At 45.2% G+C, this 27,002-nt stretch overlaps 1 protein-coding gene across 2 annotated transcripts; it reads right to left on the bottom strand.

The window, feature by feature from the left end:
- Nucleotides 1–3,367: 3,367 nt before the first annotated feature.
- Nucleotides 3,368–27,002, bottom strand: LOC129338558 (branched-chain-amino-acid aminotransferase, cytosolic-like). Of its 2 annotated transcripts, none has more exons than XM_054992878.1 (11): nucleotides 26,941–27,002; nucleotides 15,266–15,340; nucleotides 12,761–12,961; nucleotides 11,413–11,523; nucleotides 10,833–10,952; nucleotides 9,135–9,298; nucleotides 8,885–9,027; nucleotides 8,462–8,547; nucleotides 7,795–7,935; nucleotides 7,623–7,697; nucleotides 3,368–5,501 (listed from the first exon to the last, which is right to left on the bottom strand). In XM_054992878.1, the coding sequence occupies exons 1-11, from the start codon at nucleotides 26,977–26,979 to the stop codon at nucleotides 5,463–5,465; spliced, it is 1,194 nt and encodes a 397-aa protein (XP_054848853.1). In that variant the 5' UTR covers nucleotides 26,980–27,002; the 3' UTR covers nucleotides 3,368–5,462. The 2 variants fall into 2 exon arrangements, with proteins under 2 accessions (XP_054848853.1, XP_054848854.1); XM_054992879.1 differs by lacking the exon at nucleotides 26,941–27,002 and adding an exon at nucleotides 17,443–17,520.

Raw genomic sequence — 27,002 nt, 5'->3', positions numbered from 1 at the left:
TGAAAAACACCAGGCTAACAAAATACTCTATACTCAACAATAGCCCTGCAGAGAAGATTAGCACATCAAGCACCAATCCATATGCAAAAGAACCTCCTCAGGATACAGTGAAGCCTCCCGCCATTAGCATTCCACACCCTGGGAAACTCTTACAGGATGACTCAGCTCAACCCCACCCCTCCTGAGTAGATACAAATGACCTGCCAACATCTTTTCCACACTGTGACACTGAGAGATCTCGTGTCTTTTGGTGCTACACCTCTGAAGATGCCAGCCACAGCTGCTGGCGAAACGTCAGGAACTACAATGCCAAGACCACAGCAATACAGCCCTGAAAACCCACAACAACCATAATCAAAGAGAGTTCTGAGGAAAGCCTGCACTTTGGGTGGCCCTCTTCAAAGGCTTTTGTTCTTAGACATTGTCATTTCATAGGATAATCATCATCATGTGTGTGCCTTTTCAGCAAAAGTTAAGGCTGTTCCTTTTATAATGGCCTCTAAAACAGAGGGCGCCAACTTTGCATTGCTGGTTCCTATGGAGGGTGTGGAGAATGCCCTCGGAGTTGATTTATGGCGACTCCTGGTGGGGTTTTCATGGCAAGAGACTCTCAGAGATGGTTTGCTATTGCCTGCCTCTGCAACCCTGGCCTTAGTTGGAGGTCTCCCATCTAATTACTAACCAAGGCTGATCCTGCTCAGCTTCTGAGATCTGACGAGATCAGGCTTACCTGGGCTATCCGGGTCATGACCCTGAGGAGGTTATCTAGTCTGATCATACCATGTACAGATGTACAGAGTGGGCATTCAGATGTACAGAGTGCCCACTCTGTACAGATGTACAGAGTGGGCATTCATGGTGGTTGCAGCCAGAGAAAGCTACAGCAACTACAGCCCAGAGGTGTAAATTGTATGGAGAAACCACCTAAGTTAGGAAAATGAACGAACTGCTCTGCTTCCTTGGAAAGACCTCTTTGGTTTTTTAATGCAAGGCAACTTCTCACTTGTTTGTACGTACACATTCTATTGTGAAGGCTGATGGCTGTAAGCAGTAAAGTCACTTACTTACATTCCTAGTTCCCTACTTTGACCTTGCACTCGCGTTGCTGTTCTCCCCCTCATTTACACAGTCCTCATTTTATTTTACAGTTTTTAAACACTCTTCATGGAGAATTTCTTAGAATTCATTTCCAGTACATTTAATTCTCTTGAATCTGTTAACTATACCTGAACAGGATTTCTTCCCGTTCTATAGAACACATACAGAGAGAAACTAACTATATATTATTTTCACAATTTGTTCTTTGCATATCTGAATCCCACTTCCATGGACGTTTCTAAATGTAATATTGCCTCTGCTTTTGATGCTGATGTAGTCCACAAATAATAGGCTTGCGACACAAATTGCCACGGCTTATAATATTTGCTCCCCGATCATGAAACTCTGTTCTGAGCTGATGGCCCATTTGGACTCTTGGCCACTGGCTTTCCTCAGACCAGCATCCAAGACTAGGAGCCATTCGCATGTCTCAGAACTCACCTACTTCACTCTCTGACTGGGTTGTGCAATCAGAAAGGTCCTTTCCTCCCCAGTGACTGAAATGGGTGAAATGTGTTTCGTTTTTAAAGGATGTTGTAATTCACAGAACAATGACTGGGCTCTTTTGACAGCCTTGCCATCTAATCCTCGTTGTGGAAGGATCACACATGTTGTTTCAGCAACATGCTGCTGCCTGCCCTGCCCTGTGATTTCCAAGTGGCGGCAAGAGAATGTGCAGGCACTAAAACATTATGAGTCAATTTAGAACTCTAAAAGAAGGGATTTTTTATTGTTCGCAGAGGAAGCATGTAATTAACAACCCAAATACAATTTGAGCAGAGGAGTATTTACTCATCATTACTTTCAAATCCCTCCTCCCCTAGATTGAAAAAGAGGATTGCTAAAAGGCTCGAGGACCTGATATTTGAGATATACAAGCCCACAGGCTTCTTGAGTATGAAAATATAGCCCTACATCTATTCCAATTGCCTTTTAAGCTATCCCAAACATTTTTGTCGGTTTATTTCATAGAAGTTTTCCCCCCTCTTCAAGTTATCTTTGACAGATTTTTCCAATCTGTCAAAGTTTCCAGCAATGTAGCTAAGATTTCAAAAAAGATTTTAAAATGTGTAAAGTTCTTATGCCCATCAGGATAACCAAAATAGACTAATGTTCTGTTTTCAAGTTATGCAGAACTCTTTTTCATCTCAGAGTCTCTACATGAGATGCCAGACCACATGTTCTTCATGTGTTGAGTCCTGTAAGGTTCCCTGGGTAGTGTAGTCTTACAAAGAACAGTTGCTCAATGCTATTCTCCTCCAGGGAGAAGAGTGGTGGTGGGGATTCTCTCTCTCTTGCAGAAAGCCTCAGTTCAGATTTTCCTCCGGGAACTCAGGGGTGATGTAAGAGGAGCCAGGAAATCCAGGGCAGTTTTTTAAGAGAGAGAATTCCCCCCCTCCCCACTGCTCTTCTCCGTGGCAGAGAATCACATCAAGAGGTGGTTCTTTGTAAGACAACACTATCCAGGGAACCTTGCAGGACCAAACATGCACCCGGGTATCTTGTGTAGAAAGACTCTCAGACTTCAAAGGAGGCCAGGCATTCCCAGACTGGTAATTCTGCCCCTTTGCCACATGGGATGCATTAGGTCACGCTCAGTGTTGAGATGCAACAGAACTACTCTTAGTCAGAAGAGGCTGTCTGTTGCACCTCTGAGTTACTGCTCTTGCCTGAAATGGCAGTCTATGGAGGACAGGTACTTTTTGTACACTCAAAAACCAAACACTTCAGGTTTAAGAGTGAAGTGATCCTCCAATTTTAATTCAGGAGAAAGTACACTTCAGTCATTTGGGAACAACTGAAGGCGGGTTTATTAACTGCATTTCGTACTCAATATTTCTCACCTGAAATCTTGTCCAATGAACAGTACTGAGCAACCAAAATCCAACGGCTGTCAGTTTTAAAGAAGCCATCATTCATCCTGCAGTGTGCCAGTTTCGGAAATTCAGCCTTTTTAGGCAAACATCCAAAATGACTGTGATGTCAAAAACATCCCTATTTCTTTTCAGATGCCAAGTCCAAAAGGCTAGTTTATCTTGGTCAAAACAAACAAAGATACACACACAAAGCGCCCATCATAAACAAACCTTCACTTTAGATGTGTCCATTCTTGGCATTTTTTCCTCTCCCCAAAGGTTTGCATTTCTAACATCAGGCTACCAATTATTTACAAGGTTTCTTGGAACTCATGAGAGCAGCTGTGCTTGGCACTGGCTGAATTAAAAGCACTAATGTCCTGATCCAGCAACGGAGATCTGTACACCTTAAAGGTTATTTGTAGGTTTATTACGCGTTAGAATTAGGATCCACGGTCATAAATCAGGTGCATGTGCAAGCAAGAACAGCCCTGCGGGATCCACTGAGTCCAGCATCCTGTTTCCCATGTGGCCAAACAGATGCTCCAGGAGGCTGCAAGGAGGCGCCCAGAGGCCAAAGCCTCTCCTTGCTATTGTACCCCCTTGCTCCCAGCACTGAACGCGGAGGCTCCGCTGAGCCAGCATGGCTCATAAACACTGACGGAGCTATCCTCCAGGAATTCGCCTAAGCCTCTTTTGAAACCACCTAAGCTAGCAGCCGCCCCGACATCCCACGGCAGTGAGTTCCACAAGTTATTTACACAGAGTGGAAAGAATGAATTTACTTACGTGCCACTAAGAAAGTCACATTCCAGAGTACATACACTGCCCCCACCACGTTTCGCAGCTTCAATGGGGCATGCATTTTGAAAATCAATCCACATTCCATATTGGCAACCACTTTTGTGCAAATGCTAATGGTTTATAGTACACAACTAAAGAAGGATCAGAGTGGACTTCTTTTGACACCAGCGGGAGCCCACAGTTCTCATCTGCTATCAAAGCAAAGGATGGGCTCCACCCGGCTTCTTCACTCCATCTTACCCAATTCCCCTCCTTATTACAGCCTCCCTTCTATGTGGCTTTTGTCTAGGCAGGCTGCAGGATACCAAGAAGAGCCTTTTGGGGATGGTCAAAGGGGATCGCTCTCCTCCCTTTTTCACCCACATAAAAGCTGTTTGGATCTGACCCAAAGGGTTTTTGAAATAATACCAAAAATTAACATTTAACCGAACATATTTCAGGACCTGTTTTGTAAGAACTGTGAACCCTGAAAAACAGCACTCCCCTCCCCCCTGGCCAATAAAAACATCTTGTGTCTCTTGAGCTCTCCCTGGCCTATGAAAGGCAACAAGGATCTTGTTTAGGCCTGGAACTTCTGGGGCTCAATGATAACACCATTTGCTTTGCCTGCAGAAGCTAAGTCCCTAGATCACTGGTTGCAGATGATGGGGGGGGGAAATCCTTTGCCCGAGACTCCAGACAGCCTCTTACCAGTCAGAGTAGACAATACTGAGCAAGACGAACCAGTCGTGCGACGCGGCATAAGGCAACTTCATAAGTAGTACACGCAGTGTCATAAACTCCTACAAGTGCACTAATTCAGAACACACTGCATGAGACATGCGAACTGCAGCTCTGGTGGACATCTAGCTACTTTTCCCAATAAGCCACATCACCCTTCAGAAGCAACATTCCAATGATTCCCTGAACCATCATCTTTGTTTTGCTTGCAGAGGCATAGAGAGAGATCAGAAATGGGTGCAAGTAATGGTTTTAAATTTTAAATAGTTTCTGGAGTCAAAAGCAAAACCTGGCACAAAAGTTTGGACTCCAAACTAGTTCTCTACCTTGAGCACAGATGATGCTTAATTAACAAAGCTAGCACGGATACAGTTCTGAAACAGAAATTAGGCAGACCCCCTTGAATTCTGGGTGGCAAAATTCAGGGCTCCAGGCATAAGGAAACAGGTAAAGAAGTTCAAATTTTAGCACCAAATGTTCCAACACCCAAACGGAAATTTTAAAGAATGTTTTTTGTTTAGATTGCGAATGTCTAAATTTGTTTCTGCACTAATCTAGGGATGGGGGTGTTTGCGACTTCCAAGTGCTTTAAAATGCACACACACGCACACACAAACTTTTTTTCTCCCTCTCCATATTGCACTTGAAAAGAAGGAAGCGGCTGAATTTGGGAGCCGAGAGAAGAGAAAGAAGAGAGCATTTCAGTCCGAGTCTTCCTTCCCAACGCACAAAGGCTGGCACCGAAGTTCTTTGAAACCTTGGATCTCCCCTATGTGGAGTGTTTCGGAACCATAAGCGGCCTCCGTAGGTAACGTGAGAGATCATGGTTCTTAAAAAAGCAGCCAACCACTCCAGACTCCGAAGGGTCGAAAGGCGAACCAGGTGAAGATACAGAACTGTATTATAAATAGAACCAAAGTAACAGAGAGGCCAGAGGGGGGTGGGGGGTGGAACAGGCATCTGGTGGGGGCTGCTCAGCCTGCATCAGACGGGCTGGACCCAGTCACTAGCAACACGGCCGTACTGTGGAGGAAGAGAAAGATACAGTCAGAGAGCATGTTTGAGGCTGGAAAACTGGCAAAACCAGGAGCCGGAGTTCACAAGGCTTTCCTAGCTGGGCTGATGGTGTGACTTTGCAAAGACGCCCACATATAGTTATTACGCTCATTTACAGGTTATTTATTCATTTGTTTGTAGTCCCCCTTTCTCACTGAGGCCCAAGGTGGATTACGCAGTGTAAGTCCATGCGATCAATAGCTGAGACAACCAATAAACAATATCATACAGCATGCACAGAAGAAATTTGGAAAGAAGCATCACATTTAAATACTGGAATACAATAGGGGATGCACAGCAGAAATTTGAAAAGGAGCGCAGAATTCAAATATAGGAATACAGAGATGAAACGTTGCCGAAATAAAACAGAAGTAATTTGATGTGACCTATTAAATTATGTAGAAACTACCATCCGCAGACAGTACCCAGTAGTATAGTCTGCAGTCCCTGCCCCTTTACCAGAGAATCTCTCTGAACCATTTCCTTCCAGCACAGCCCTATTGCCTGACTAAAAAAGCCCTCCTGGAGAAGGACAGACTCACTTTCTAGGTGTATCTGAAGACGTGAGCTGTGGCTCACGAAAGCTCATACCCTACCACAATTTTTTGTCAGTCTTGTAGGTGCTACTGACTCTTGCTCTTGTCTACTGGATAATTTCAGGTTTGTATCATTTGTGGAACCATGTTTAGCCTAAAGAACAACCTTCAACGTGATCGTGCATTCTTCCTGGATGCATGCTATGAACAACATAGGAACCTGTCTTATACTGAATCAGACCTCATCAAGCTCATTGCTGTTGAGCCTCTTACTGTCAGCTGCTTTGCAAGGTCTTTTCCAGCTCCTGCTATCAAGGATCTGAAGATGCCAGGGACTAAACAGATATTCTTATGCATGTAAAGCAGGTGGTCGATCACAGATCTAGACCCCTTCAACTGAGCAAACTGCCTTAAGAAGCGTGCTTTGGCTTTAAATTTTATCACACCTTCACGTTCTTAAAACATCTGTTCGAAAGACATATGACTGGGTTGAGTTTTTGCAGATGGATGTGATACGAAAAATGGGACAAAATAAGAAGGAAGCCAATACAGAGGAAAGCGGAAGAGCAAAAGGGGTAACAACGACATGCAATTCCCCCACCTCCAGTGTGCAGTATTTTCCTGATGTCCTCTAACTCTGTCAGGGCTGGTTCATACATGCTTGTCCCCCAGTTGATGACTGAAGCATATGCAATTTATGCATGTGAACTGACTACCAAATACAGAACTTACATGACATCTCAAATACCTCCACTCTTTCCAGTATTGGTAGTTCACACATGCAACTAAAGTCATCTACTGAGGACACCACGCATGCCTGAACAAAGACCATCCTAGAGAAAGGGACAACAAGGGAAAGAAATACTGCTGGTCTGAGCTGAAGTCCACTCAAAGGCAGCAATGATTCTCTCTCTTTCATTCTTCCAGGGTAAATCAAAGTACAAAACTCAATCTTCAGGCAAAGAATATGAAATACAAGCTATATTTCAGGGGTTTGCTGCCCTCTTGTGGCCAAACAGGAAATTCACAGACTATGTCCCCTCAACTGCCCCCCCCCTCGTGGCCAAATCATACCCGACACCTAATTGAGCCATAAAAAGCAGTCACAGCAGAAGATTGGGGGGCCGGGGAGAGCGGAGGGCAAATGAACTGAGGACATAGTGTTGGGGTTTGTTTTAAATCTCCGCCCAAACACAATATCCCTAATAAAAAATGATCTGCCCTACGGCTGCTTTAAGTCACAGTACATGTGATATGATGTATGACAATGAATACGTGCCAACATTTTCCCCTCTGCATAGGGGGAGGAAATTTTTAATAAGAAAAATGGCACCAGAGTTATGCCCCCCCTTTCCTCAATGTGGTGGTCCCAACACATATCAGCACCCCCCCCCAACACACACACACACACACGCGCGCGCGCGCGCGCGCACAAACAAAAGCAGCAGCTGTTTGTGGCTCGATAGTGCACTAGGGGATCCAGTTGTGTGGATCTCCCACATTATGTGTGCTTTGACCCTTAAAATCCATTTCTTGCCTCTTCTGGATTTACCTGAATATCTGTCAGCTCCTTCAAAAACCGCTTAGCGATCTCCGGGCCATTTTCCATCGTGGGGATGTGGTAATTCTGAGGGGAGGCAGAGAAATGCATTGTAGGATTGGGATAGAACAAGGTGTTTGGGGAAGACCAAACGGGCAAGAATTGGGTCCGGGTGACAACTCACTTTGCCTCGGTACAGGATTCTGTTGACGGGACAAACGACGCAGGCCGTGCCGGAGCCAAACACCTCCTTGACCCTTTTCTCCTCCAGGCCTTTGATGAGGTCGGCCATTGTGATCACCTTCTCTGAAACTCTGAATTCCCCCTGAGCAGAAAGAGATCCAAGCTCATGAAAACTCCACCGATGGTAGCCCCAAATAACCTCCCTACATCTTGAGACTACTGATTAGTTTTAAGCCTTTAATGTTAATGTGCCTAAGATCACACAATAAATGTGTGATTTCCCCATAAGGCTTCCCTTAACTCCATTACTGTAGAGACTGAAAAATAAATTGGCAGGACAAAATAAATTCAATATTTTGAAGAATATGTTTTGTTTTCATTATGCTCATGACATCTCTTTCTGCTTCTCACTTTTTATTTTACGTTTTGTATTGATCTGCTGCTTTGTGCCGGTTTTAAAAATTTCCCTGTTAAAGCTCTCAAGGTGTGCAGGGGTTAAAAAAGGCAAGGACAAAAGGAAACAAGTCCCATTTTTCCTGCAAAATTTCCAGATAAAAGAATGTTGGAGTACATCCCAACCCCCCCCCCGAACCTCCCCCCTCCCCCCCTTGCTTCTCCTTCGGTTTATTTCAGTTTTGTCAAGATCCTCTTGCCCCTTCTATGCTCACCCATTTCCGTGCCAGATCTAGAAGGCTGTGCCGGGTCACGCCAGGCAAGATGATCCCATTCAGCGGAGGGGTAACCAGCTCCAGATCTGGAAGTAGGGACGGCAGTTACATGCATGCAGTGACGTGGGAGTGCAGAAACAGAGCAGAATTAATTTGTTTCATTGTTTGTATATTGATTTTAGTTCTTGTTTTTATCGATTTTAACTGTTCACCGACCAGAGCCCCTGGGGATGGGCGGTATATAAATTGAAATATAAATAAAATAAATAAAGAACGTGCATGCAGACTTAAGAGTCCTGAGAACTTCAGCTTCCATTTTAATTTTTAAAATGAAGCTTCCACCCATTTTGATTCAAAGAGTATTTCAGCCACACATTTTTGACGCCGGCGCCAACAATAACCCTCAGAGGTCAAACCACTCACCTCCCTGCTGGTCCTTCCAGAACATGAAGATGTTCATAGTCCCAACTTCGGTCAGCTGGTGGTCCTCCCCATAGAGCCACAAGACCTGCTGGCAGCCCTCCTTGGCGGCCTCATTCTGCACATAAATGGTGGGACCGTAGTTGCTAAAGGTGACCAGAGAACAGGTCAGATTCCAATCAGATAAAAGCACCTTTAAGGAGCAGAGACGACTGTCAAAGGGTTGGGGGGGGGGGGTTAAATTCTTACTCACCCACCCAACTTGCAGTCACCAACGCCACCCATCCAGGCTCGGACAAAGCCAGGATCAGCCAGGAGAGAGACGGGGTTGAAGCTGCCAGTGGCAAAATATGGGCCCACCGGCCCCAGGATCACATACAGCAAAGCATAAGTTGACCTGGCAACCCCCAAGGAAGGCTGTGGAAGGAGAAAAGTGTAATATGAAATCAAACTGCACTAGAATCAAAGGTACTGGACTTGGGAAGGTGGACACGGGAAACACAAAGCTAGGAATCAGGGTTCATCTCTCTCTCTCTCTCTCTCTCTTATAAATAGGACATTTCAAAGTGGAAGTGTGAGCTTTTGGAAACAAGATGGAAGATGGGCAAGGGAAGCCACAGAATGAGAGTTTTCTTTTTTTAAAAGCCACCTTTATGATTGCCAGATTTTACGTTACAAAATGGCTTTCCAATGGAAGGACAGTGAAATATTGTAAGAGGGAAGGAGCTAGAGAGAAAACAATGGTTTCTGTGGAAAAGAGGTATCATAAGCAGGAAAGAATGAGTGGTCCTAATACCAAAAGCATCCTGACCTAGATAGCCCAGGTGAGCCTAATTTCATCACATCTCAGAAACTAAGCATGGTCGGCCTTGGTTAATAATTGGATGGGAGACGTCCAATGAAGACCAGGGTTGCAGAAGCAAGCAATGGCAAACCACCTCTGTTAGTCTCTCACCATGTAAACCCCATGAGGGGTCGCTATAATTCAACTCTGACTTGAGGGCTCTCTCCGCTCCAATACAGAGGGCAGCTACACAAAAACTTCAGTATTAATAATCATCTTTATGGTTCTCAACTCCCCACCCCCTCCAAAGTTTAATGAGGAATGTTAATATTGAGAGACTTCAACAGCAGGGGCAGAATCCCAAACCATATTGTGGGAACTGATGTCAAAAGTGAGGCAAAACAAAGAAACACTAACCATCATCATAAGCAATGGAACACCTCACAATCCGCAAAAAGGCCTGGGGAAAGAGAAATGTTTTTACCAGTGCCTACATCTCAAGCAGCCTAGTGCCAGGGGGACTCATGTGGAGAGAGTGCGTCACTGTCAAGAGTCCCCTGACAGGCAAAGCTCTGTTCCCAATGCTCACCAACAAAGAGTGAGGAAATATATGACAAAGCCTCCATCCGTGATCATCTTATATGGCCTTCCCCAGTCCCAATTTTATCCTCATGACTCAGACCGGAGGGCTGTATTGTAGGGAGGTGGTCTCAAAGAGATGCTTCACTAGTGAGTTTGGGGCCACAGACTTCACTACCATGTTGCCTTACGTCCTGTCTGTTGCTTTAAGTATGTGCTCCTATGTGCTTCAAGTATGACCCTACTGGGTAGTTCTGTGTTGCCTAATGTCAAGTCTTAGAATAGCTTATGCTCTGTTTCAACATTTCTTCAACTGTATCAGATTGTTGCTAACGTTATGCCTTTGTAAGCTTGCATTATTTACCCTATAGCATTGTTTATTGAAATGTCCTAGATACTGACCGTACTAATTTCATATTATGTAATCTGCTGAGTTATCTCTGGGATGTGGGTTAAGCTGAGACACAGCAACTGGTTCCAGGCTACTCAGAGAGGTTCATGGCTAAGGAAAGATTAGAACCTGAGATCTCCCTAGTTCTGGTCTAGCTAGTCTACTGCACTGGCTCCTTCCAGAGTGGAAGTACTCACCTCTGTGCCGATGAAGGTGGGGCGGATGTAGAGGCTGGCCGAGTCTGAGTGGGGGACCCAGTCTTGGTCCACGTGGATGAGCTGCCGGATGCATTCAAGTAACTCGGACTTGTCAAAGGGCTGTGCAGGGGAGAGGAACAGAGGCCCAGCAAGATGAGCGATGCTCCTTGAGATACCAAGTGCCTCAAAGCCAGCATTCTTCCCCACACCACACTCCCCACCCAAAGAGCCCTGAAGATAAAGACTGCTGGACTTATCTCCCCATGCCATGAAAAATTCTCCCCTATCCCAGAGAACCTAAAGGACCTAGCTGCCATATGACACAAAGACCCCTTTTCTTTACAATCTCTTCTCCTTGCCAGACTTTATCACGCTCCTCTCTCCCTGCAAAAATCAGTCAAATCTGCTCACAGCCTGAGCAGAGAAAGGGGACACATTACAATGCCACACAAAGGGGGAAGTGCCTTTGAACGTGACACATCCACGCCCCTCTTGGAGGAAGCAGAATTTAAACACAAGTAAGCTTTAGCTTGCTCATCAGGCAAAAGGGAAACAAAGAGGAGGTTAGAAGTATACTCACGGGCAGGCAAGCACGGAGAGCGGTACGGAACATGCGTTCCATGTTCAGCATAGGACGAAAAAGGTGGATGCGCTTATCCAGGCCCCGGAAAGCCTTCATCCCTTCAAAGAGCTAAATGGGGAGAAAAAGGATGTTCCATACTGGGACCCCAACAAAAGGAGCCCAGCTGGATCAGAGCAAAGATCCGTCTCATCCACTGTCCTGTTTCCCACAGCTGTTAACCAGCTGTCTTTGGGAAGCATGCAAGCAAGGCATGGAAGAGACAGACCTTCTCTGCAGTTGCCCCTAGAAGCTGGTACTCAGAGGTACACTACCTCTGAACTTGGAGGCTCCATTTAGCAGTCATGGCTGAAGGCAGCTCTGCGCCATTGACAAAGCTGAGAGGTGGATGCCTCTGGAAGGGGAGAGGGTGACGATTTCTTTTTCAAAGCTGCTTTTTAAAAATAATTTGCCAAAACTGCATCTGTGTCTTTAAACACATTCATCACTATATATCTAATTCCGAAATGATGCCTCTCCCCAAGCTGCAAATCTGCCCTTCTAGGATGCAGAAAAACTTCCCCTCTTCCCCTCCAAATTGGGAGATCGTCCCCAAAGGGGTTCCTGTGGTCTGTGGACTGAAAAGGTTGCAAAGGCAATTGAAATAGCGCCTGAAGTCTCACAAGACTTCGGCAACCATTTTACTTTGCCTTAGCAACTGGACCATTGTGCTGCGGGAGCCTCGCTCAGCCAAGAACCAGCTGCCTAGGCTCGGTTGTGTGCACTGTACTACCTGGTCAGCTGCAGGCCTTGTTAACTATTTGGTTGCTATGGCAACCCAAAATGGCACCCAGTGTCTCATGAAGTCATCTTGGGAGACTTCCTGTGCCATTGTTGCCATAGCAACCAGACAGACCACCAAACCTCTCCCCCCGCCCCCGCAAGGAAGAACAGTAAGAGGGGAAGAGATGGGGAAAGGGGCACAGAAAATGGGGGACAGAAGTGGGTTCTGTATATCTTTGTGCAGTCCCATACGAAATATGCCACATATTGAATTTATAATCTGTTTAAACAATATTGTAGATCAGAATTGACATACTGATTGAGATAGCAAAATTTAATGGAAAGCAACCAGTTTTAAGCAGATCCAAACTCCTGGGTCTTCTCTTGCAATGAAGGCACTCCAACTCCTCTGTCACATTTTGGCTGGTTTCTTCTTCCACCTTTCCCAGATCTACAATACTTTCCTTAGGATCAGTAGCTCAAAGATATTCCCATGCCTGCAGAGGTGTATTCCCTCCAACATCCTGAGTGCATTTCACCCAGTATTCCTTCACCTGCTCAAAGTCTTTAATCAAGAATCAGTTACCTGTACTGAGTAGTGTAAGGCCGAAGAGGCTGGGTGCAGAGAGAGGTTTTGAAAGGGCTTGATGTTAGGTTTCCCCCAGCCTTTTTCCTGCGTCCATTCTATGGTGAGCATGTGATCGGTGAAATGTTTGCCGAAGACCAACTTCCCAGGGTCTGGCTTGGACTTGAGATGGCTGCTCAATTCAATCTGAAGATCTGAGGCCTAGAAAACAAGAAGTCATCTCTCTGAGAACTGCTAACTCAAAGCTTCAGTAAGTTTCCAGAGGTCTTTCTTCTGCGGCCCAACTAGGCCCCAAAGCCAAAAGTTTTTAAAAGCCAAGAAACAAACTACCAAAGGCCAGTTTTTGACAGGGAGAGAAAATGTCTCAGGAAACTTTGGAAGTCTCCGATGTCTGAGGGAAACTAGGGCAAGATTTGGGTTTCTGGGAGAAGTTCACATTTACCATTGACCTCACTGCCTACTGAAGAATTTGATGTATTTCAGTAGTGCTCAAAGATCTTCAGGGGCTTTTGTTTCCAATCATAATCCAAAGTGCTGAATTTTTTTCCTAGTCCAGAGAAGTAAGGCAGGCAAGATGTTTTACATTTTAAAAAAAATTATTTTATTTAAAACATTTCTATGCTGCCTTTCCACCCAAAATAGGGTCCCCAAGGCAGTGAATATCAAAACAACATATAAAATAAAGTATTTATAAAATTCAACAGAAACACAAATAACACAAAAACCAGGGAGGAGGGCTAATAAAAGTTACTGGGCGTATGCCAAACATAACAAAAAAGTCTTCACCTGCTGGTGGAAGACAGTGATAGAGAGGGACTGATGAATCTGCCCAGGAAGGGAGTTCCAAAGTTTGGGTTTCACAACTGAGAAGTCTCTTTCTCAGGCTACCACCTGTCCAGCCTCAAATTTCAGGAAGCCAGAAGCAAGGACTCCAAAGATGACCAGAGTGGATGGATAGGTTCATAGGGGAGAAGGTGGCTCTTCAGTGATAAAAAAGTCTTACATTGCTTAGGATCAGCACATCTGAGGGATCATCTGCTACCATATGAACCTTCTCACATTCTGAGATCATGACATCCAAAAAATTTCCTCCCTGCAACTCATCATCTTGCACAGACTCTGTTAGGTGATGTAGAGGCAGGGCCACAACAGAGAAGGCCCTGTCTCTGTCAGCCACTTCCAATACAGAGCAAGGCCTCTGACGATCTCAAAAGCTGGATGACCTAAAGTGTGGAAAGGTTCACTAGGCAGGAGAGCCTTCAGATACGCCGATGCCGAGCAGTTTAGGGCTTCCTAGGTCAAACTTAGCACTTTGAATTGGGATCCAACCCATGGACTTCTTTTAGACCCTAGGCTAATTTGTTGTTTTTGTTCTTTCCGGCATTTGGGTAATAACAAGCTCAGAACTCCTTTTCTTCTGAAGTGTTTCTGCCGTTTCATCACTATATCTAACAAAGCAGCTGGGCTCCATACCTATCAGGAAAGCACCCACAGACAAGGTAGGGATCACTACATACTTGAAGAACTTCCAGGCACACAGAAAAATATTAATTTGCAAACTCACCATCACCCCAAGAAAACAAGCCTGATGTGAACTGAGCATGCTCCAGGAAGAACTGACCGGCAGTTAAAGGGGAAAAGGGAAAGTGGCCTGTTCCTAACTGCCTTCATCACCCCCTCCAATTCCTCACAGGCTCCTTGCTTGTTTCCTTACTCCTCTGCAAAATTTAGGAAATTAGACTATTGTTTTAGATTTCACCACTATTGCTAAAGTCAGGATTTAAAATAAAGAGAAACAAACGCACAAACCCTGGTGGGCCCTTGCATGCTCTTGCCTCTGGGCCCTCTTCCAGGGAACCCAGGAGTCTTTGCCTCAAGCACCTCCAACACCCCCTGCTTACACAAACAAGAGACTCTTACAAATCAGGGCTCACTGTACAAATAATAACTCGCTGGCCTGCACATCCTGTGGCCTACCAGGCCAAAGGCAATCCAACCACCATGTCATGTGACTAGGTCAGTGTCGCCTGTTTTAGCAGTCCCAAGTAGACTTCAGACTTTCTTGAGCTCCTGCTGTATGCGGCCGCTTTGGGCTCTGCGAGTCACAAAGTTATACTAAGCCAGGCCACTTGATAGTGTCTGCTCTAACTGGAAGTTCTCCAGGACCTCCAGCAGTCTTCCTAACCCTGCCGAGGTCCTTTAACAGGAGACTGAAATCAGGGCACTTTGATGGCTAAGCCTGTGTTCTGCTATTGAGCCACATCTCCCTGCCCTTTAAGGTGCCCAGAATTCACAAAGCAAAGCCACATGCTAAATATACCAAGAACATGCTTCTGATCTTCAGATTTAGTTGTACCTCATGCACATAGTGTTTCAACCATTCCTTTGAGAATTAACCATCCACGAAGACTAGAAGCTCCCCCTGTGACAGCCAGAATTCCCATTATTAAGTCACATGTTCCTAGTTCAGTACTGATCCCAGAATTGGTCTGCATTTTTTTTTACCTTGAATGTGGTGCTTAGAAACCTCTGAGGACCATGAAGTGAAACCACAGCCTTGCAAGGCCTTCCTTTCAAAACCTGAGAAAGCAAGAGGAGGAAAGGGTCAGCATTGAAAATCTACCTCGAAAAGGAAGAGAATCTTTTGCTTCTTGCCCTCCTGGGTCAGCTCTACAACCACAGTGGTGAAGGTGAGTGACTAGATAAGATGAATCCATAGGTATGACACTTGTGTATTATTATTATTATTATTATTATTATTATTATTATTATTATTATTATTAACAGCAGCAACAACAACAACATTCGATTTATATACCGCCCTTCAGGACAACTTAATGCCCACTCAGAGCGGTTTACAAAGTGTTATTATTACCCCACAACAATCACCCTGTGAGGTGGGTGGGGCTGAGAGAGCTCCAGAGAACTGTGACTCGCCCAAGGTCACCCAGCTGGCTTCGTGGAGGAGTGGGGAATCAAACCCGGCTCTCCAGATTAGAGTCCCGTGCTCTTAACCACTACACCAAACTGGCTATTACTATTAAAACAGGTTACTTTTAAAGTGACTACTCCGTACAGCAGCTCACAAGGTTTTCAAAAACATCTATAACAATTAACGACCTGGGTCTCCAAACAAACAAGCACAGCAGAAAACTTTCATGCAAAACAAAAGCCCCCCCAAAACTGTCACAAATCATGAGACAACCCACAAAGTCTTTCTGATATAGCACCACAGCCTGCTACTAAATGCCAATAGGGTTAGAGTTAGGTGGACCTCCCAAGCGAGGACGGTCCACAGCCTTGGTGCCACTGATAAGAAGGCTCTGTCATACATGTTACATCCTGGTGGCCTTGTTCTGTAGTTTCTAAGCATTACATCCTAACTTTTTGCCATCACAGAGAATGTAGAGGCCCCACTCACACACTGACCAGACACAACTGTTTAAGTGAAGGCTTCTGTATCATGCGTCTTCTAACCAAACTCTTTTACTTCTTATTAATCAGTGGCAATTCTTCTAATCAATCAGAAAGCAATTTTAATAATTAGTTACATTTATAGCCTTTAGGGTTGCCAGGTCCAGGCTGGGAAATTCCTGGAGATTTGGGGTGGGGGAGGTGGGGTGGAGCCTGGAGAGGTTGGGGTTTGGGGAGGGGCTTCAATGGCGTGTAATGCCACAGAGTTCACCCTCCAGAGCAGCCATTTTCTCCAGGGGAACTGGTCTCTGTTGCCTGGAGATCAGTTGTAATTCCAGATCTCCAGCTACCACCTGGAGGCTGGCAACCCTACCACTGTGGAACCCCCAAGCTGGTGGACATAGAGGCCTCAAAGTCTCTCAGTCCACTGAACAAGCTCCAGTCCTCTTAAGTTTCAGCAAGCTGGAGACATCACGATACTTCCCATCATACCTGAGGAAACAATTAACCCTACATCACTATTAATTACCTGTTTCTTAATTTTAATATGAAACTGAGAAACAGTTCCATATTAAACCAGGTTGAGACATTTCTAGAAATTAGACAGTTGGTCTTTATTTCTGTCAGAGGGCCATACAACACGTTCTGAAACATAACAGAGCCAACACAGTGCAGGGGATAAAGCATATCAGACTAGGGGAGCCCTGGGTTCAAATTCCCATTCAGGCAAGAAGCTTGCTAGGAGATCTTAAGCCACTTTGCAGGTTTGTCGTGAGGATAAAAGGCGCTCCTTGGAAGAAAGATACAAACGCAACAGAACACATACTTGTGGGCCACTGGAAGTGCCTCTGGGCTAATAAACATGGCTCTGTTTGCGAGGTTGCCCTTAGTTACCACAAGAGAAGAACCAAGAATAATTAAAAAACAGAGAAAGAGGGACAAGTGCTAATCTACTGGCTGTGTCATCCGTTCTCCTTAAGCAAACAGCCCCTGTTAATGTTTAACCCACAAACACAACCGGGTCTTGGGAGCAGAGCCGGAGAGATCCCTTTATATGGGGCTGGGGTGGGGGGAAGAGTGTGGCATTCAGTGCCTCTGCTGTGCTGCCAACCAGCTCCAAGGTTTTCAAAAGCACTTGCTTCATTGCCATGTCAAGCCAGATTCCCACAAGAGCAACACAAGACCGCTCATTGACAAGCCAAGCGTGGGAACACCCGTTCTTTCTGGTTTTGCTGAGGTGGTCATTCTCTCGTCAGGCGGATACCTACCAACCTTTAACCCCTGCCGCTTCTTCTTTTTTTTTTTAATCTCCAACGGGTTGAACTTCAGCCCCTGTTGAGTCACACACAGCAGACTGCAATGGAAAAGAGAAGGCAGGAGCCGCTGCAGAGAAGAACTCTCCTGGGAGATTTCTGCGGCTCTAGCGGAGAGGTTGCAGCTCTTGCAGGCAAAGGAAAGAGGGGAGCTTTACAGGGGTAAGTCTGCATGAATCCTGAGAACGAGATGATTCATTTCCCTCCCCTCTGGCCAAGAATCACACAGTTCACGGGTGTCAGCTAACGAGGGAGAGATTCAGTCCCAAGGATGCAAAGTCTGTAGGCATATATGGGCTTCAAAACTACGCAATACTCTTCATCAAGCAGTAAGGCTAGAACTGAATTCCTAAGAGCCATGAGAACCTGGGCTTTCAGCCCTACAATGGTACTCCTTCCTCCCCACCCAGAAAAAGACATATTGCTTAAATTGACTGGGGGGGGGGGGGGCTGTATGACCAAGGACCAGAGTTTAAGAAGAATCTGGATTCCAGTTTCAATATCAATCAGGTTGGCAGCCAGCTAAAGATCTAGCCTAGATATCTATGCCTTGAAAGAAGCATTAGAACACCAGAGGATTTGGAGCTTTTAAAGCAGATCATATTTAGAATGGTGAATAAAGGAGATTGTCTTCTGAGATAGGGAGGTATGATAAAAACCAGAAAGAAAGAATTGGCTAACTCCTGAAAATTGGGCTTTGGTTGCTGGTTATGGAGAGCTCCACCCCCATCTCAGCATCGCTCATGTAACGTGCCAGCAGAGATAAGAAGAGCCTAAAAAGCGACTTGGGTTGAGTCTAGGAATGCTGTTGAATTTGCAATGACAATACACAAAAACAGGAAAGGACTTATCTGTGCCTTTCCTCATTGAGACTCATTGGGCACTGCTACTAGAAGAGGAAGTTCTTTAGCCTTTTCCTGCCTGCCAAACTGCTAAATCTCACCCATGGCCAGCAGGGGATATTACAGGTTGGCCTAGAAATGAAACAAACTTTTGCTCAAAATCAAGATATTATATTGTGTATTCAAATCCCTTCATGTTATCATTTTATTGTAATATTTACCCTGTAAAGTAGGCCAATAAAATTATCCTCATACTGCCAGGGGGGTGCAGAGGCAGAAAGTGGCTTACCTAAGGCCATTGAGCGAATTAGCAGTAGCCTAATTTGGTCTGCCCAATTCATTACTCAGGCTCTTTACCACTGTGCTACACCAGACGAAAACTGGCTTATGCACATATGTGGTAGAAGAGTCCACCTCCAGCAAAGGCCAGTCCAATGCAGGGAATCATGCAGAGAAGCAACAAGCAAACTCCTTCACAGGTGGGTGGCTTAAGCTCTAGCAAAATGTTTCTCCCGGTGGACTGATGGTTCCGTGACACCACGTTGATGTGCACGAACAGCCAGCCCTGCATTATTAATAACTTTCAGGGTTAGTTCAGCAGCAAAGATGAAGGATCCCTGGGTCCTCCAGGGTAGTTTTCAACAGGCCAGGACTCAAGGCACTGCAAAGTAGGGTGCCCGTGGTTCACTGGAGTAAATGGGCATAAGAGGGTGGGAAGTCAGCACTCTGGGATTTTACTTTAATGAAAAACAGGCTTCTGTAGAGGATGGTTGGCGTTTCAAGTCATACAAATATTCTTCCTTTTGCACTTTTTTTTTTCATTTTCTGGAGTCCACGCTATGAATTGTTAGAAAAGTAAACGTCAGTATAGAAATGCCCTTGTGGAGATCTATGGTGCAGCCATGTCAGGAATAGTGTGTAATGTATGGTTCAGATCACTCCATCTCCAAAAGGACATTGCAGAGGTGCAGAAAAGGGCAACCAAATTGATCAAGGGGTTGGAGCACACTCCCTGTGAGGAAAGGCACCTGTAATCTGGGACAGTCTCTGCCCAACAAAGTACACAGTACTGTGCTAGACGGACCAGCTTCATGCATTTGTTGTCTAAAGGCAGAGAGTGAGACGGTGGTTTTGCAATCTAGCGACAGATTTTTTTTTTAAATGGTGCATTACTCTCTTTTAACAGCAGGGGGAGCAAGAGGCAAAGAACACCAGAAAGTTTGGGACACGTAAAGCATATGCAGCCCTATTGGAAAAGTAAGAGGGTGAATACTGATGGTACCTTGTGGCTGGTGGCCACAAGGGAGCTGGCATTTGGCCTCCAGAGTTGAGGCCCCTTTTGGGTTGCAGATCTGGACAGGGGAAGCAATAAACTCAAGATCCTTTCACAAAGATTAGCTGCCTTGTCATTCTCAGAAATGAGGTGGGTTGAAGAGTGCAAGAAGGGGAAACTGATCTACATTCCACTAGACAACAACTGTTTATGGACAAAACAGGGATTCTGATATGGATTCAGGTTTGTGAATACAAAACCAGGAAGGGTCAGTGGTGGAGCGCTGAGGTCCACAATTCGAATTTAGGCACCCTGGAAAAATATTTGGAGAATGTCTACCATTGCTTGATGCGAGAGCATGTGCTTTGTAGGCAGAAGGCTGCATGCTTAATCCTTGTCATTTCTCCTAAAAAGGTTTTGGGTAGCAGCTGCTGGGGAATACAAAAGCAGTCCTGCTGAGTCAGACCAGGGGTCCATCTATCCCAACATCCTGTTTCACTGTGGCCAGCCAGCTACCCCGGATGGCCAACAAACAAGGCAGAGGCCAAGGCCTTTCCCTAATGTTGCCTCCTAGGACTGGTATTCAGAGCTTTGCTTCCTCTGAATATGGAGAGTCCCTTTGGTCATCATGGCTAGGTGCCATTGATGGACCTCACCTTCATGCAAGATCCTTCTCTGCACAGGACTCAAGAAATGCAGTCGAACACAGTAGACATTACTGACCTATATGGTCCAATGACAGGCTCTGATGTAGGCAGCTTCATATATTAATCTTCTGTGTGCTTTTAGGAGACAGGATGCAGCAGGTCTCTGTCGAAAAGAACTCTGGCAACAGGGTTAGGAAGGGTTCTTGCCCATCATCCTACAGAACAGCTGCCAGTCAAGGTAAACAGTACTGAGGTCGATGGATCAATGGTCTGACTCAGTATAGGGCAGCATAGCAGGTATGCTGGACCAACACCAAATTCAAGAGTGCTAGCTCCATATACAAGGTATGCATTTTTAAAACAAATCTAAATTTGATGTTTATGTGAGCAGCCTTGCAAATATAAGAACAAAGTCGCTAGCCTATGTACACATAGCAACCGCGCATGAAAGAAGCCATTCTCTTCCAGTTCATAGCCATTTCCCTGTCTGGTTACTGCCAAATTATTTTATTTATTTTATTTTGCTGCATTTATAACCTACTCTCCGTGCAAGCAACAATCAAAATCACATTAAAATCCATTAAATATATTAGTTACATTAAAAACATACATTCCGTTTAAATCATAAAAATAAGTGCAAGAGGCAGCAACTTTTAAATCCGATCTTAATTCACCGTTTTAATTCACCGTAGCTGACCAAGCAAATGGCTGTCTAGAACCCTGTCTAAAAGTTTCCACTTTTTATTATCATGCTCTCTCAGCTACATGAATGTTATAGGCCAAAGACATACAAATGCTGCACATTTAAAGCATAAATTCTAATTGGTCTATATTATACAAATGAGATATACTTGCATGCTCTCCAGAGTTCCATGAATCACTTTTTCAGATCATTTGGAACTCTATAATGGGAATAAATACTTTGGGCAGAGGCAACAATACATGAAGGGGGGAAAGGCATTTTCAGGCTTGTTTTCGATAAGGAACAGGAAATGCGTTTTTTAAAAAACAAAACCTGAGATTCTGACATTCCAGGGCAGGTTCCATACCTGCATAGTAAACCTGATTACAGCTGGAGCACACACAGCCCCCTCCCCTTGGCCTAGCAGCTTCAGAACCAGTTTCTGCCTTGTAAATGGGTGTCTGGAATGAAAGCCCGAACAGGCAGGAACATGCCCACCCTTGCCTAAGGCATTGCTCTCCAATAGGGAGACAAAAACAATATGATAAGAATATGAAAGAGTCTCTTTTGTTTTTTCAAAAAAAGAACAGGGACCCAACCCTTACAATGAAGGGGAGACAGGGGAACTACAGGTGTGGTCTAATTACACAAGTGGTGCAGATAATATGCGAAGCACCCACAGATGAGGGACCTAGAGTGCAATCCAGCTATGGATGCCCATCCGTAGCTCTTGGCCTGGCTTTGCCATGCTTGAAACAGTCTCCCAGCCAACTTCCAGGTGGTAACAGGAGATCTCCTGGAATTACAACTGATCTCCAGGTGATAAAGCTCAGTTCCTCTGAAGGAAATGGCAGTTTCTGAAGGTGGACTGTATGGCATTAGCTGAGGTCCCTCCTTCATCAAACGCTGCCCTCCCCAGGCTTCACCTGCCCCCCCAAATCTCCAGGAATTTTGCAACCTGGAGCTGGCAACCCTATTCATCCCCTTTTGCCTTGCCCTCAGTTTCCAGGTTTTGTTCGCTCTCCCCCCCCCACTCCAATTTCCCTGCTCCAGAGAGGAGGCATTGTTCAGTTACTGAGGGCCAAGTTAGACATGCAGGTTTTTAAAGAGCTGGATGTGGGTGCCCCAGACCCAACTCAGGTTTCTGCAGCCATACAGTATTTAAAAGGTAAATGGCTGTTAAAAAATAAAAGAGAGCCCAAATGGCCTCAGAATGCCTCAGCGGGAGAAGGGAGCCCCTCCTTCCTCCCTCAAGCCATTTTCCTGTGTCACAATAGCAGCATGGGAGGAGTCCTCTTCCCCTTTTTACTGCTCCATGTGCACAGAATAGTACATGTGGAACAGGAAAAAAACAGGGAAAAAACCTCCCCCCCCTGCTATTTTGACAGGGGGAAACGGCTTGAGGGGGGAGGGAGGAGCCCATCCTCCCCCCATGGAGGCATTCCGTGGCCATTTACGGTCTCCCCAAAGCTGCTGTGTAGCTGCAGGGAATGAACTCTTTAAAAACTTGCATGTCTAGCTTGGCCCTGAGTCAATAGGGCAAAAGAGAGGAGGCTGGCCGAGTCCCAAACTGAACTCAAAGATCCTCCAAGGGAGAGAGAAAAATACTGGGACTGAGTTAGACTCCCGCAAGCCGGCTGCGTAGGCTTCCATAGACACGTGGCAGAGGGCATACAGCAGAGAAATTCTATCCTTTGGGCATTGAGTTAACCACTAATTAGAAGGATTAGAGAGAAAACCAGGGATTAACAGCAGGCACTAGAGGGAGTGTTTAATGACTTCTCAAAGGAGAGATCCTTAGCATCAGTTCGATCACTCAAAGCTAGCTTTGTTTTTGCCAATTTTTTTCTTATAAACAAAGAATTTGCCATTCCTGTTTAAAGGGCCAGGACACATGATATTGGTGGAACAAACAGGCATCCGTTTCTTCCTGATGATCCATTTCTCCCAACTAAGAATCACGGCAGCCGATTAACGGGTGGCCCTCTCATTCAGGATCTTTTTTTAACAGGGGGACAACAGAGGCATTTATCCTGGGCTGCCTGCATGGACAGGGGCCACATCAACCATACAACATTCCCATGGCTGGAATGATCAGTCAGGTCCCCTTTCTTCCAAGGCCAGTGAAAATGTAACCCTGCTAGGACTGGGAGTAATTTCAGTACTAGGGATCTGTCCCACAACTCCATTGATAGGGCCACTGACTTCAGTGCAAGATCTGAGCCGATTCCAGATGGCCCTCCGCATCGCGAAACGTCGCGTGTCGTCGCACAGAAAATGCGAAATATCGCGTTTTCTCGCGCGAGTTTTGCGCGACGTCGCGCAAAACTCATGCGAGAAAATGCGATATTTCACGATATTTCGCGTTTTCTGCACGCGATATTTCGCGATATTTCGCACGCGATATTTCGCGATAAACGCGATGTTTCGCGTTTTCTGCATGACGACGCGCGACGTTTCGCGATGCGGAGGGCCGTCTGGAATCGGCCCTGCTCTTTTTGTCTTGTTAGGCCTGCAGATTTAATGAACACATAACCTGTTAATACGTCTCCTGTCCACCAGGCTCAGCTGATAGCTTGGCTGGGGCGTAGGGAAAGGACCCTTCACACCATCCAGTAGCAGTGGGGGATATTTCCAGGATCTGCTCAGCTGTGGTGCAGAAGGAGGGCTGTGCTTAGTATGTGAACTCAATAATCATTTTTTTCTTTCTGTATGAAGGCATTTCATACAGTCCTAACATACTGGATATATTAAATTCTAATGACAAATATCTTTTTCCCATGAAAAAAGTGACACAGAAAGAAAGGAAGGGCTGCTCCAAGACAGCTATCCAAAGAAGATCTGTTCAGAATCCAACTCAGGTCTACTCAGTGGGAATTACTCCCAGGAAAGTGTTTTAGGATTGCGCTTATGTCTTACAGGAATTATTCAGCACATTTGGAAGTATCTATTTTTAGTTATGGGCTGCATCTGTTATGGGTATATTTGATTTCCAGGGTTTCTTACTCCATTTTTCTCTCTGTAAATGGCTCCCAAAGCAGATTACAGGAATAAAAAGCAAGTGCAAAGAACAATTACAATTAAATAGAAAATACTTCTTGTGAAAGGGATTTTCAGCAGAGCTATTCCCATGCATATTGGTGGGGTGCTCAGCTACTTGTGGTTCTCCATCTAAGATCTTTGGTATATTCTTATAATTTTTATTCTAAATAGATTGTGACAATAGCATGCAATTATTTTATTTACAGTTATTAGCATGTTTTAAAGCTGGATTTTTTGTGCCCCTGGTTACATTCTTGACAGTTTACCTCTTTATTCCCCCTTTTTCCATATGGCATGTCACATGCCACATAGAAGCAACAACCACAGGGTCTACTTTACAGTGGCCCCCATATGGGTGTTTGGTCAAAGGCAAATCTAACTGATGTACAATAGTATGATGACTGGGGGTGGGGGCATGAGGAGCCACTTCTTGGGGATGCTTTCCTTTGCAGAACTTATTAGATGCCAATGGAAACTAGTCATCAAAATGGATGCTAGCCCCTTAGCGCATCTTTGGTCATAGGAACACTCTTCCATTGACAACAGCCATATTATCTCACTGATTCCTGAAACACCCAAATCAAGCTACAGGGGAAGATAATACCAAGTCTCCTGTTAATACACCATACCTTCCTAAAATTGAGCACCTGAAAAACTTAAAATACAGCCTGGGAGCAGGGTTGATCCTGCCCCATCAGGTGATATTGTCAATTAAGGTTCAGTCCCCAGCACCATCAGTTATAGGATCTCAGGTATTGACAAAGATCTTGCTCTATGTGACGTCTTAGAAAACTACTGCCAGTCACAGTCGACAAAACGGCCACACAGACTAGTGGCACAGGGCAGTTCCGCACATCTAAACAAACAGAAAATAAACAGATTTATGCAAAGATTTCTAGCAGACATAATACAGAGCATTAGAGCTTAAACATTTTCAGACAAGGGATCCATCTTCAGACCCAACCTGTAATATGAGACCCATTTGAATATTTTACTATGTATGCCACTACTTCTCCTTATTGTCTCTTTTCTCTTGGGAATGCTAAACCAACTAAATAGCTGCAGTGCTCCGATTGTGACTCACTTTAGGTCAGACCATGATCTAACTGTAGCTCACAATCCACCAGCCAAAAACTAATGATCTAGAATGCAACACATAGTTTTTTTACAGAGCATTTATGTTTCCTGGGTGTGGAGTGCACATCTTTGGAGAAAAGCCAAACTTGAGTTGAATTTCGTAATAACCAGAAGAGGCTATTTCCTGCTGCTGGGTCGACAGCAGGAATTCTTGGCCTTTCAGGATTTTGAATGCCTTTACAGCCCTCCTCTTCTCCTCCCTGGCAAACAGTAATGCTTTGAATCTCTCTTATCCAGCAGAAACCCAACCCAGGCCTCTAAACACAGTTAGCAAAATTTATCAGGAAGTTGCAGTTCTCTCAAGACATATGTCAGAAAGTCAAGGGGAGGAAAAGAAGCGGAAAAGAACACGGTGTTCAAGGTGAGACTATCGTGCCAATGTAAATAAAGTAAGCAGATGTACACTGCAAAGGGGGTGGGACAGAAAAGCTAGAGGTAAGCTCACAATTAAGACAGCCAGTCAAGAAATTCACCAATGATACAGGGGCAGGGTGGATTCTACAGGCTCAGAATGAAGGTTCTATACAAGGTGCCTTGGGGGAGCTTAACAAAAGGCACCTTTTTCTGGTCACCATAAAGTGGATGTTAGACAGCTGTGTGTTCATTTCTTAGAAAAAATATTAGAACTAGATAAAATGAAGCTTCTATTTTGAGACTGCTTCAGGAACACACAGAGAGGGGAAAAAGGAGTGATCTCTGGATGAAGAAAAGGACCGAGCTGTACAATTTTTTTAATCCAAATTTTATTTATTTACAGCATTTATAACTTGCTCTTTTCCCTAATGGGGACCCAAAGCAGCTTATATCAGTCTCCTCCATTTTATCCGCACAACAACCCTGTGAGGTAGGTTAGGCTGAGACTGCATGATTAACCCAAGGTCACCCAACAAGCTTCTCTGCCAGACTGGGGGTTCAAACCCAGAATCTCCCAGACCCTAGGAAAAGGATTGAGGTGTATGAATTTTTATCAAGGCTGAAGGATTTCTATGGAGGAAGAAATGTGTTTTGAGACATGGATTGTTTCACAGCTCAGCAGGGGTGTCCCTTTACGGGATTCTGTTCATATATAGTATTTTAAGTGAAGTAAGCTGGTGGAAATTTCCTTAGCTGAGGGAGGCAGCTAGCTGGGTCATGCCTCTTTCTGAAATTAAGGATAGCGAGTTTGTTGATTCTAGGCAGAGTGAAAATAGCCCAATGGTATTATTGATGTCAGTCTTTTTCAGACTGTGCTCTATTGAGGGGGGAGGGGGATGGTTTAACAAAGGGGTGGTGCTGGGTTGACAGTCTCCAGATGAGACCTGGAGAGCTCCTGGGATTACAAATGATCTCCAGATTACAAAGATCATGCCCCCTGGAGAAAATGGCCGTTTTTGAGGGTGGGCTGTATAGCATTATACCTCACCAATATCCCCCATCCTAAATTTCTTCCCCAAGTCTCCAGGAATTTCCGAACCCAGAATTGGCAACGCTAGATTGAGGGAAGGGGAGTCTTTGGGATGGCAGACAGCTGGGAGGTTTCCTCTTTGGACGAAGGGAGGTTCTTTGGAGGTAATGGAGAGAGGTCAAGTAACACCCCTACAAGGATCTGAGAGCTGCGAGCGTCTGTTTTGTGGAATGTGCCCAGAAATTAGGAGCGGGCATTTAGCAAGGATTTGAGGAAGGGGCAGTGACTTTCAAAGGAGTGGGTCACGTTTCCGCCCGGAGCAATTTGAGAAGGGACCGAGCCCACCGTTACCTCTGCTCCGGCAGGGTAGTAGCCCCCTCCCTTTTCTATTACCATAGGGGTAGGCAGGTAGGACGAACGACTCCTCATTCCTCTCCCCAACTTACCCGCCCAATTGCCCGCGGGACTCCAACCGTAGCTGCCATGCCGTTAATGGTGCTGCTGTCTA

Source organism: Eublepharis macularius, chromosome 12, assembly GCF_028583425.1.
Source record: "Eublepharis macularius isolate TG4126 chromosome 12, MPM_Emac_v1.0, whole genome shotgun sequence".
Lineage (NCBI taxonomy): Eukaryota > Metazoa > Chordata > Lepidosauria > Squamata > Eublepharidae > Eublepharis > Eublepharis macularius.
The sequence above is the reverse complement of the archived record's forward strand: the minus strand, read 5'-3'. Positions and strand labels throughout refer to the sequence as shown.

What these genes read in the sequence shown, in the direction of transcription:
- LOC129338558 (XM_054992878.1), bottom strand. Translation starts at nt 26,979, where the DNA reads ATGGCAGCTACGGTTGGAGTCCCGCGGGCAATTGGGCGG. An exon ending in CCTTACACTACTCAGTACAG is followed by an intron (nt 11,524 to 12,760) that starts GTAACTGATTCT and finishes CTCCCCATTTAG; the next exon opens with CTCTTTGAAGGGATGAAGGC. An exon ending in CTCTCCGTGCTTGCCTGCCC is followed by an intron (nt 10,953 to 11,412) that starts GTGAGTATACTT and finishes TCCCCTGCACAG; the next exon opens with CCCTTTGACAAGTCCGAGTT.